Source organism: Egretta garzetta, unplaced genomic scaffold (genome assembly GCF_000687185.1).
Source record: "Egretta garzetta isolate BGI_Z169 unplaced genomic scaffold, ASM68718v1 scaffold612, whole genome shotgun sequence".
Lineage (NCBI taxonomy): Eukaryota > Metazoa > Chordata > Aves > Pelecaniformes > Ardeidae > Egretta > Egretta garzetta.
The window spans coordinates 1808501-1821428 of NW_009259030.1; the positions used below are offsets into that span (position 1 = coordinate 1808501).

General features: G+C 41.0%; 1 protein-coding gene across 2 annotated transcripts in view; it reads right to left on the reverse strand.

Annotated features, from left to right (window-relative positions):
- The window catches only part of GALNT10 (polypeptide N-acetylgalactosaminyltransferase 10), a 42473-nt gene extending 30440 nt beyond the window's left edge, over window positions 1-12033 (reverse strand). Inside the window, exons 1-3 of one of the 2 annotated variants that reach the window (XM_035890286.1) lie at window positions 11969-12033; window positions 10969-11107; window positions 6750-6916 (exon numbers count right to left, since the gene is read on the reverse strand). In XM_035890286.1, coding sequence (XP_035746179.1) covers window positions 6750-6916; window positions 10969-11078 — 277 coding nt within the window. In that variant the 5' untranslated portion in view covers window positions 11079-11107; window positions 11969-12033. The remainder of the gene's footprint in view (window positions 1-6749; window positions 6917-10968; window positions 11108-11968) is intronic. The other variant, XM_035890285.1, reaches the window with a different exon arrangement.
- Window positions 12034-12928: the final 895 nt, after the last annotated feature.

Genomic DNA, 12928 nt, shown 5'->3' on the forward strand with positions numbered 1-12928 from the left:
ACGAAGCTGAAATCCAGAACCTCCATAACGACCCCCCAAGGGAAAATGAGATCCCATACACCTTGCTTATAACAAAATTTTCTCCTTGAAACCAAATATAGCCAAGTATGCATGCCTCTTGGATAACCACATCCTAAAATATACCGTGTTTAATCTAAAAGCCAGAAGGTTGACTTTGCAAATGTCACTGTCATATTGGGTGAAATATATTCAAGTATTTAAGCTGAAACTGTTGCTGCCTGCCAGTCCCAGGTGCAGATTTTGACTGGTTACTGTAAGAATAATGTTAAGTCTTCATGTATTGCCACTGTACAGACATACAATGCTGTAAGGCAGACAGCCTGGCTGGGTTAACACTTCCAGAACAATCCTGATGTTTGGAGGCTGCGGTATTTTCAGTGCTGACACATTCAACTTTATTACTGTACCAACACAGTGCTTTGCATACAACGCATGCGTTAGAGATGACTGATGCTGCGGTTCCCATTCTTCAACAATGGACAACGCTTGTTCTAAAACACTGTCATTTACACAAAAGTAGTCTTAAAACGAGTAAGAACAGGCTGTCAGTCAATATGCAAATAACTGAATGCTGAAACGTGTCTTTTATATGAAATTTAAGCGCTTAGCCATAATTATTGATATCTGTCAAGCTAAGCCATAAAATAAGATATACCCACAGTACCTCTGAACCACCTGTGTGGCATGTATATTTTCCTCTCTGCACATAGTTAGCCCCAAGTATGCGGAAAAATGTTTCTTTTAAATGACATTCAGCAATTAAGTCACAGCCTTCTAGTACACAGTAGGCTTACAACGTCTTGAATAATTTAAACTTTTCAATTGCTGCAAAGGGTGAAAATGTAAAAACCCTACCACGTTTTACATTAAAGGGAGGGCTGAGAAATACATGATGCCAGTTTGTTCCAGATAAACATACAAATGCAAAAAATTAGTTTAAGTTTTAGAGGTATTAGTGTTCCCTAGATAGTTACACCTTTTGGTGACTCGACAAGGGAACTAGGGCATCAGGACATACAGGAATCTTGGGCAGCCCATCTTATCAGGTCTACTTTTTCAATATGTTTGGATTCCATCATTCTTAAGCTTTTCTTACCTATAAAAGGCACCTTGACTTTCAACACTGCCTCCCCATAACATCCTTTACGGACAAAAGGATGAAATCTGGGCTAGATAAGCAGACAGTGAGGTGGACAGAAAACTTAACTGAGCTCCAAGGGTTGTAACTGGCAGCATAAAGCCAAGCTGGAGGCCTGGGCTGTCACTAGCTGTGCACCTCAGGGGCCAATATCAGGGCTAATACCATTGCACATCTTCATTCGGGACCTGGATGATGGGACTGAGTGCACCCTCAGAATGTTTGCAGATGACAAGAGCCTGGGAGGCATGGCTGATGTGCCACTCGGAGGGACTTCGACAGACAAGAGAAATGGGCCGACAGGAACCTGGTGAAGTTCAGCAAAGGGAAATGCAAATTCCTGCACTTGGGGAGGAATAGCCCCATGCACCTGTACCAACTGGGGACCCAGCAGCTGGAAAGAAACTTTGCAGAAGAGTCATCCATGGGCACAAATTGAAGTACAGGAAATACTGCTTAAACACAAGATTTTTTTTTTTTTTTTCTTTAAAACTAAGTCACTGTAAGAGCAACTGAACAGCAGAACAGGTTCCCCAGAGACATTATGGAGTCTCCATCCTTGGAGATTTTCAAAACTTGAGTGAATAAGATCTTGAGAAACCTGCTGTAGCTGAGCAGAGGTGTTGGGTTAGATGATCTCCAGACGTTCTTTCCAACCTCAACTATTTGTGATTCTCTACATGTTCCAGTCCAGCCCCCACATGAAAGAGATCTCTTCTCCGAAACAGACAGAAGAGAGGAGGGTTTGACTTCTGCCATTCACCCAGTAGTAGTATATACTTGATGTTCCACTGCTGTACAGCACTACCAAATATGTGTCAGGTGAAAAGCAAAGAACATTTAGACAAGCATCTTGCAAAGTGAAAATGTGCCATCCTCTGCCCTCTGTTCCTTCAGCTTAGGGCTGTCTATTTATCTAGCGAGAGACAGAGGACAGCTTTATGTTTGTTCATGCAAACTTAGAGATAGCTTATACAGCAGAGGTGTCCGCAAGCCACAAGAATTAGATGGAGACCAACAATCTCTCTTGTACAAGGCAGACACTAGAGGTGAACGGCTCGATTTCTCACAACCACGGATTCAGACTGTAGGTCTAGGGACTGAAGCAGACCCTACAGAATCATGAACTGCCTGTCTATTATTCGCTGCCTGCTATCAATAATAAAATGCCAGAGCCAATACAAAAACTTGCAGTGTTACAAACTGACCTGCATTTCAACTTCTCTTCCTCTCCACCCATTTCTATGATATAATGGAAGCCACTTACCACTCAGCAGCATTGTAATTAAATAATCAAAAAGCAAACAAATTTCACATCTGACAGTCCCCAGGAGAAAACTGATATACATGAAAAAAGCATTTTAGTTTACTTAGGGCCATTCTGGTAACAACAAGCTCAGAGGGATATAATTAGTACCCTGCAAGCCAGCATATGAAAAGGCTTAATTTAGCTGAGATCAGAACTAAAGAATAGCTATAGAAATTAAAAGTGAAGCCACAAATCCACACAGGACTGCCATAGCTAAGCGTTTTTACGATCAGGAATTCTAAAGTTGTAATTCACATGTAATGCATTCTGATTTCCGCTTATGCAGAAGGGTAGGCGTTATTTTGGACCACCCTGAAATAGCTGCGGTTAATCCGAGGAGGTCAGTCTGTGGGTCTTTAGCAGTTCTCAGTAGCATGCAATAAGAGGCACACAACACTGGGAAGGTTAATTCTTATTCTCCAAGTCTGCTGAATGCATGCATTCCTCTTCAATATAGCCTATATTCTTCTGCACATTAAATCCCTGCAGTTGTTCTGAAATGCTTATGGCCAGGAGAAGAAAGTCCTTATATCACAGACAGGTAACCTTCCCAGAGCACTGTGGCTGATGTGGAATCCAGCACTAAATGTTTCTGAAGTAAGGCTAGATTTTGATCATTTGCATTATGCTATAGGCATGCAAAAAAAAAAAAAAATTCCACACAGCAAGTTGTTCCAGCACACTTCGATCTTTGAAATACAAAGGAAAGGAAACATTTCAAACACACGACTCTTAAAACTTTTGCTGCTCGCTGTTAAGATTTGCTGTCATCAGGACAGCCTTTTTTGGTTGAAAAATGTTTATTGCTAAAGGTCACAGAATTGTCTCTCTCTAACAAATTAAGAAATAAATGGCCATTGACACTTCCAGATGATGATTCATTTGTCTGAGAGCTCCAGCAATGCAACGCAACACAGCTGCCTCCCAGGTATGCTGCAGACCACAGCAGCCAGCAACTAACCCCGCAAGCTGTCTTCACCCTCCTATGACTTTGTTAGCCAACTTCTCGACCCTCTTCGTAGTCACACCAAAAATTCCTTACTCTCAAGCTTAAACACAGACGAAAAACATACAGAAGTCACATTTGTCAGAAAAAACACTGATGTGTGCAGTAGCCAGGTTTCCACACTTACTATTTCTATTATTAGCAAAGCCCTCTTTACTTCACATGAAGCAGAGATTCTCCATGTATGAGACACATGGATGAAAGAGGCTGACAGATTGGCACTAACATCACCACCTACAGAAACCAGTGCAATAGCAGACAGAACCTCAAAGGCAGCTCGGCAAAGCCCATTACATTTAACCCTAACACAGGTCAGTATACAAGAAATGCTAGCAGGAGGGATATAGTCTCCTTGCCAGGGAAAGCCAGGTTCTTGAAGGTTAGTCTTTTTAAAGAGTTATTAAAGTGCTAGAGGTCTGTTTAGACAACCCTCTAGTGAAAGGCCATCACAAGGTACAGCAGAGTATATCTGATATTTTATCTTGTCAGGGTAACCTCTCGATAAAAAAAATTAATAATAGATTTTTATTGAGCGATTATCTTTTTCATCTTTTGCTTTTCACTGGAGTTTATGATGACTATTTACTGATCTCTTTGGGGAAGAAGCTGACATTTACTGTTCATGCTCTGCCTCTCTGATCTCAGATGTGGCCCCTACTATCACACTACATCCAACAGTGATTCTATAATTTTAGAAGAAAGATGCTGTTACAGATTTGTGGGACTAGCATTTGGAACAGAAGCACAGCATTCCACTTTGCAGACAACACAGAGGACTAATCATTTATGATTTTCAAAGAAAATCAAGACTTCCTTTTTTTTTTTTTTTACAGCTCACCGGTTCTGTGGCACAGAGGTGACTATCATCAGCTCGGACACAGGGTTTTTACAACCTGCCCAACTTAATAATGAGAAACAGATAACCAGAGCAGCAGCCTAATGGTCCAAATCCAAGAGTGTGCCCTTTTCAAACATACAACATGTGACAGAAGTTTTCCTGAAGCCTCTGCTCCTTCCTGCAGCTCAGTTTGATGCATTAAACTATCAATTCTCAGGTATTGGGGTTGAAGTGGGGTTTTGGGGTTTTTTTGTTTGTTTGGTTGTTTTTTGTTTTTTTTTAAAATACATAAAATGGATAAATTAAAACCAGAAATTTGTAACCAGCAGCCTTTCAAGACAAGATCACATGTTTAGGACTTAACAGCCTCCTGAAGACTAAGGAGCCTCCTTAAGCCCAGGGAGGGATGTGGAAGCCAGCCCCTGTGTGGTTAAGGAAGAACGCTGACTGCTGGAAAAGGAGCAGCAGCCAGCAGGAAATGCTACAGTGCAGATACTGAACTGACAGCAGTGAAGGAAAAATGTTTCATCCTAACCAGTTATCGTCCCAACCTGTATAGATCAACTGAGCTAGCAGGAAAACACTTTTTTTTTTTTTAAAAAAAAGTATTTTTACTAGCACTCTTTGCCTGTGTGTCATTCTCTTCCCTTGACAGTTCAGCTCACTGTCCAACACCAGCAGCCTTTTATATCCACCTATAAATAGATGCTGCACACAAATTAATCTCAGCTACTTCCTGCAACCTTTGTATGAAAGATGGATGACTGACGGAGAAGAGCTTGCATCTTATCAGAGGCAGGTGGAACAGCAAGAGTGAGCTGGACGAACAGCACATGTACGGACTGGCAAGGAGCAGGGGTGGGAGAGCCAGAAGCGCTCTCTTTCGCCTGGTCAGAAGGGCACATCTAGAGAACAAGAAAAATGGAACCACAGGAAACCAGATTTCATTACTTCCACTTCTCTCAAAAGAAACTTGTTTGTACAATTCAGCTGCGGTTACAGCATGAGCTTCACTAATTTGCTTCTAGACTGAGTAGCAATAGAGAGACCTTGTTGGGAGGGTGGTTGTTTTTTTTCCTCCCCAGCTTAGTCTGGAAATCCTCTAAAGAAATACTTATTTCATATAACATTGATTTGTTCAAACCAGCATGCCTTGCTTGCAAGCTAATTAGAGACGTTCTTTAGAGCAAACACTATAGCTGTTGGATAGCGCTTATTTGAAAGTCAGTATAGGTCAGAACACTAAATACTCACGAGCTTATTTTCAAGCTCATTTTAAGGAGCTTCCTACGTGTCAGATTTTTGGAGGCAAGTATCCTTTAGTATCCACGTAGAGAGCTCTTTTCCCCAGTTGAGTAATTTCAGTAGCAGGACTCTTGAACTCTGCAGCAGATAAAGCTAAATATTCTCAGTAATTTTAAAGGAGAAAATAGAGTTGCTAGATCCAATCATAATGCCTTAAAGTCACTGTACCCTCTTCAATGTAGGAGAACACCAGCTATTTCAGAGGACTTGCCATGTGATCCTTCTAGCTATGCACAGTCTACATGACAGAGGCATTCATCCCTCTGTCCCTTGATTGCCTTTTCCACCATAGCAAGGGTGCAAACTGCAAGACATAAAGTAAACTCTAGCTTAATTTATATCACATAGCATTTAAATGGTTCAGAGAAAAAGATCCCTTGCCTTTCTGCTACAGAACAAGTAAATTTAGCAACTACATCTACACATTGCTGCTGCAGTTACAAGTGGTTGTTCCATTTGTGGTGATGCGTTACACCAGCTACTACACGTCTTTGCACGTAGCACTTAAACCCAATCCCAAATGACTACTCCTGGCAATGCAGTATGAAATAAGGAGTGTAGTTGCAAGCAACTCAGCAAGTGAGAGCAGACAAAGTTTTGGATGTTGCAGACACACTTTTCAGGAGCACAAAATTCAGGACAAAAGTAAGCCAAACCATAGGCAGTGCGAAGTGGAAACCTTTTATCAAGGCTTCTTTTACCATTTTCTGTGTCTAGAAAAAAAAAAAAGCAGAACATGAGGAGTGAGCTATTCCCCTCTTTTTTTTTTTTTAATTTTTTTTTTATTTTTTATTCCAAGCCTCAAACATTTAACCCTGGAGTTAAATATTAAGGGCTACACAGGCCCTACGCAGAGCACTAAAGCCAGCTTCCATGTTTATTCACATTGTCCAAAACACAGGACAGCCCATGCCATCAGCAGCTAAACCAGCACAAACTGAATATGGAACATGATATTTTGCTGGGCATTGGCCTTTGAAACATACCAGCGCAAGGTTCACCTGAGCTCTACTGTTGGCAAGTAAAAAAACCTCAAGTCATTATAAACATATCTGCGAGTTCATTGATCCCTTAGGTAGGTAAGCATTGGTAGGTAAACATAGGTGGAGATGTTACATACAAATTATCGTACCTCTGTCGCTGAAGTCATCAACCAGCACTACCTCTGCTATCAGCTCAGGAGGGGAGCGGTTTAGGACACTGTGCACTGTCCGGAGGAGAGAGGACCATCCCTCGTTGTGGAACGGTATTATCACGCTAGTGTTCGGAAGCTTCTCCAGGTACAGCTTATTCTTGCAGCTGGACATAGATAGAGTAAGTCAAAAGTGCCAAAACCCACCAGCATTTCCATAGTAATTACCATGAAGTAACTTCGTTCATTCTTATCAAGCCAATGTTGACCTGGTCTAGCCTACCTGGCAAAAAAAAAATTCCATATGAAGTGGGGACTGTTAGTGGCCAGCGACACTTGGAAATACAGAAAGTCAGAGAGATCTATCAGGTGCTGAAGCTGCTTTTAAAGGAAACTCCAGTTATAGCTTAAGATGGAAAACTGTCTAAAATACTTGTTTCCCTGTCCTTATATCTCAAAGATCACTAGGAAAAGGAATTTTGACAACATTGTTTCAGAAGTTGAATGCATGTCTTCTATCTGTACGTTGGTTTAGCTCACTTATTCCCAGTTTTCAGAGAAGCTCTAATCACATATATAACTGTCATCCAAATTTTTTAAACAGAACATGCAGGAAATAAGAATTTTGTGTGACAGCACCTTCCCTAAACAGCCCCAGAAATTCAAGATACTGTGAACAATACACAGAAGAGACAGGATAATTGCACTGTAAGAACTGCTGAGTAGAGAAACCCACCTCTCAGTAACAGATCAAACTCCAACCTCTACCTAAGGCTTCCTTTGTCATGCTGGACAATTATTCAAATCATACTGTTCCTAAACAATCAATCCTGTCTTCCTCATTTTTCAGCAGGTCTAGTTCGACACCTGGGACCAGTTCTGCAAACATAAGTGAGGAAGGCTGGGCTTTGAACACAAAGCACTGCAGAACATGGATAAAGCTGGAGAGTCAGGTCTGCAGAGCCCCCATACAGACCCCTTGAATTAGAGGGTATTTCCCCACAGCATTAGTAGTCTTAATTTTGAAATGGGGGTATCACTCTCTTGCCTTGTGGGGGTGTTTTCAAGGTAGCTTAATGAAAAAAATTCAAACTGCAGCAGTAAGTGCAGTGTTTATATTCCAGCAGGTGTGGTCCTAAGCGGACTTTGAACCTGGTTAAACAGGTAACACCTAAGGCCATACAGTGAACAACTGTAGTTAGAAAATACCCAGTAGCTGTTCACTAGGGGACAAAAATCTATTACATTCTTAGAACCCCACGTGTCCAGTGCAAAACAGAGATGAATAGAGATTTTTAGAATATGTTAAAGACATTGCCCTCAGGGCAGGCTGCCCTCTGTCCCCTAGCAGGGTAGGGAGATCATACTCTGCTCCCTGCCCTGCCACAGCACTGGGCCTCTTGCATGGCCTGCACCAGAGCAGTTTGCAGACCCTCTCCTGCCAGGTGCTCAGCGAGGCTTTCATGACGCGCGCAAGGCAGCGCACGCACACAGTAATTCCCCCCCCGTTCCCTGGAAGGGCAGATGGGAACAAAAGTGGCTCTGGCAGTGGCAGCTTTTTCCTGGTACCTTTCCCAGGGAATGGAGAAGGATGCACCTATGTTATACAAGCTCAATAAATCTGTGGTTACAGGAAGTCACTCTGGTGCCTGCATGAAAGGACAGTAGTTTATTCTGGGTCTGTTGAATTGTCTTGGGGTGCTGCCAAGAGCTTGCAGGCTATGGCTGCAATGCACAGATGCAAGATGCAAAATAAAGCTGCATGGACTCCTTTTCATCCAGTCCTTGGCATTGCAATCTTAACCTTCTTCCAACATAGCTACTAGCTATAATTCTGTTCCAATATGAAACAAGAGCCCCCAAATCTCTTCTAACTCTTCTTAAACTGGAATTTTCATTTTCTGAGTAACTTGAACAAGTGGGAAACTTTAGCTATTAAGTTTAACCATTAAGCATGGAGAGACATTGTTTCCCTCCAGCTACCTCATCTACAATTGCTTTACAAGACCTGCAAATTTAGTATTTAATATTAAAAAACCCAGAAGCACTTCAAGGAAGTGTTAGCAGGGGAAGACACGACTGTTGAAACAAACAATTGTATGTGTGCACCAGGTAGATCCAGTACATGCCCTCCCCCAGCCCCCTCGATTCCCATGATTAACAGGAAGCAGAAGTGAGATGCTATCTGGTACATAAAGGTCCACATAACCTACCTCAGAAGTGAGCAAACACACTGGCTGTGTCTTTGCCCTTCCCCACCCAGGCCAGCTGCTGGGGAGAATCCCAACTGCAGCCCCAAAGCTTAGGACAGGACAGATGCCACGTTTTTCTCTAGTCCGTCTTCTCCCTACACTCCCTGCTGTCTGCAGGTACATCTCCAAACAAAAGAGTCTCTATTATCCCTTACCGTATGTAAAAGGCTAGGTAAAGTAAGTGCTCTAACAGACAGCTCCCTTCTCTCTGGAATGCTCTTTATGGACTTTGCCTTAGCCTAACTTTGTTATAAATTGCCCTCATCAACCTCCCAAATAACACAAACCATACCATTTCAAGTATATCTTTTTTAATGGGCACAGGGAATACACAACAGACCTTTTCAGTCGTGAATTCCTTTACTGCAAATCTCCATTATATGTAACCCCACTCCCTGCCCAGCTAATCCTAGCATCCATTACACACAGGCTGTTTATCCTCTCCTTGAGACCTCCACAGTTATAACTCGCTGTGTTAGGGGAAAGGATGTGTCAAGCAACAACCAAACCAGCTGCAGCAGCATCATTAATCACAGCTTAAGTTGTTGGTGACCCAGACACTTCACTTATTAATTTTAACTGGGGACTGGAGTTAGAAGTTTCACATTTTTAAAAAGTTTAAATAGCAGAATTAGCAACGAGGAGTCAGCAACTTTGGGAAACAATAGGGAATGTGAGTTAATATATTAAACTCTCAGATGAGGAAATACTGGCATTATGTGACGTTTAAATTCTCAGAGCCCATGGCAGCCCCTGCAAATGGAGGCCAGATATAATTTAGGTTACCAAACTCAAACTGTATTTCCTAGAACTTGAGCATGGGCTGATCAACAAGCATCTTCAGTTACCTGATTTATCTCTACGTTTAAACATTTCAGCTGCATGCCTAAAATATTTATGGAGCTACATTCACTACTCTGGTTTATGAGTATATATTGAGAAAGGGTGTCAAGCCAGTGCATTTGATTAGTTTGCTGTGACAGCTGAAGAGGTAATCTCTCAAATGTGCAGCTAACAAATTATAAAACCTGACTTCTGGAAATTCTCTCTCATGAATAAAGTAGGTGTTGAATTCAGATTCACTAAAACATGATAAAAACAGCTTTACACAAAACAAGATTCCATTCAAATGTCTAACAATGCTTTCAGATTAAGAACCACACCAACAGTATTTAAAAACCTCTCAGCTTTGTATAAGCAAGGGTTAAGTCCCAACTGAAGCACTTTTGCTAATGAAAAACTCCTTCTTGCTTGCACAAAATCCAGTTTGACACCATCTTAAGGGATAATGTCTAAAACCAGATGAACTCAAAAGCCAGCATTCAATTTGAACTAGTTTCTACTTGTAAACCCCGATGAGGTTTTTATGAGGAAGATGTCTAAGAAACTAATCTATAAATCAGAAGGGTTTCTGATAAACTCTTCACACACAGCTGAGTGGAGCTACTCAAACCTTGTTCTGCTCTTTAGCATTTCATGGTCATTTCCAGCTAGTGGCCAACGTAAGAACTGGTCACAGTGTTTAGAGACAAAGTCATCACCTTAGTCAGACATTCACAGCAGTTTCCACTACAGAAAGAAATGGCTCCACCTTATCAGTTGCTAAAAGTTGTTGGCTATGTCAGTGGGCTTGGGTACTGAACTGTCAGGTTGCAAGAGGTGAAGGAAGTAGCCACCTCTGGGTTAAGTTCCAGATCTCTTCTGCACAGGGCTGTAAGTTTTTGGTAATTTTAAGTCTTTTGGAATCAAAAGGGGATTTTTTCCTCCAGATTTGGTCTCCTCTCTTTCCTGTTGCAATTACTATACACTGTACTTTATTAAGGAGACAGCAGGACCCAGCTGTGAAAGGACTGTATTTGATGAACAAAGATACAAGAGTCCATAATAAAAAAACAGCACACTCCTGCAGATGCAGTGATTTAGGGCTTGTAAACTTTCACTCGTAGAAATGCAAACTATATACTCACTTTGGATGTCTGATGTCTGGAAGGGAACGATTCAGAGAAATTTTATCACTCACAAAGATATTAAAACCATTTTCCCTGTATGCCTGGTCCACTCGTTCTGCATCAGTCATAGGGTAAGGTTTTCCCTGTTCTCCATTTCCTATAGATGGATAGAAAGTAAATATGCATCATTACTACTAATTGGTACATAACTGGCCAGAAACTAATCCATATATCAAAAGAGCCGTCATCTTATAGCCCTTTGAAAATTCCTTCATTAGTTTTGTGCTCTATGTCATATTTAGCACTAGGTCAACCATGTCAACCTAGCAATTTTATTTGACAAGCAGTTGTCCTGCAAACCACTCAGCTGTGCAAATCATAGAAGTTAAAAGTCTTCCTTCCAACACCCAAAACAGATGAAGGGGCTATGGCAACGCTGTGGAGGATCTATAGAATGTTTTTTGTTTCATTGCAGGAAGAGTACATATGGTCTGAATACCTCATCACCGCCGCTTTTTCAGCACAGATGGATATGTATATTTAACAACCTGAGCTCTTGCACAGAGAAGGCAGAGCCCTTGCAGACACACCAGAGTAAAGCTGTGATGTTCAAAATGGGCCCTTTGATGCGATGCAAGACAAAACCCAGAACTATGGAATAAAACTTGCATGAATATTATAATATAGAACGTTTTTCTTATCCTCCTCCTTCCTTTCTGGATCTCCCATTTTTGGGAGAGGTACCGGCATATATTTTTTGGTAAGTTTTTTAAAAAATCAATACTGCACCTCTCCTAAAAATACCAAGATGCTACCAACATATTTTCACCTCAAAGTGGTTATTGTGGAGCTAGGGGAAAAGGTTTTAACTGGGATTAACACACACTAACTGTTGCATTATGTCAAGAACATCATATTGACCCTGAAGTTGAACACGTTGTTCTGCACTCAGCTGACCAAATAAAGTCAAACTAAATTACAATCTGTATTAAAACATTTTTATAGTATTCTTACATACCTACACGCTCAGAGTCCCTCCTTATAGCTTCTTTGTTATGCCAGTCCTTTTTCCTTTGTCCATCACCAAAGTAAGGGTCTTTCTTTTGCCTCACGTAAGATGCCTTTTAAAATAAAAAATTGCATATATTAAATACACAACATGTGAAGCCTTTCCTTGACAGCCTCCCCTTCCTGTAAGAGGAGATTAAACACCTCCCTTGAGGTAAGACCATCACAAGCAAGTAGTTTTTACCCCAAAAGGGGTGAGGGAGGAAGCAAGTTTTCCTTGCCTCAGAACAGGACTTTGTCTATAGCGGTTACATGATTTTTTTTTTTTTTTTCAGGGCACCATCATGTATGCAGACCAGTATTCTTAATCAGGGAATGTATTAAAAACTCCCATTTTCATTTTGAAAACTTCCAATACATCTTACATCGTATTTAATTAACAATAAAGCTGTAATGGGAGACCTATTGCAGGATCATTATTAATAAGAACACTACTATACCTGAATAAAATCAAAATAAGATTTAAAAGGTCATTTATTAAGACTCTTGCTGCTCAACTTAAAAGCGAATTTTACACAAGGCATGAGTCTGCACTAAACCTAATTAGAGCTCCTCTTTTCATGATGTTGTTCCTGAAATTCAAAAGCAATGGGTGCTTTGGGAACAAGTCAGCAAATGAAAGATGGGGTGAATTCAGGATCAAAGAGACTATGGTGTGTGGAAAGAAAACCATGATACATCTCAAACGCTGACATCCCCAAAATCCAAGGGAAATATATACATAAAATATATTTAAGTAGGTTTTAGGGTCAAGAAGAGAACATCCTCTATGAGAATGAGTTTTCAATTATGTTGTAATACGCTGGTAGAGTATAGATGCAAGTCATTTGTAGCACCATTACTGCAGAAGTAGTTACAAAAAGAACTTAGAGGTTTTCCCCTTTTAATTCCTCATGACCTGCAGAGAGAA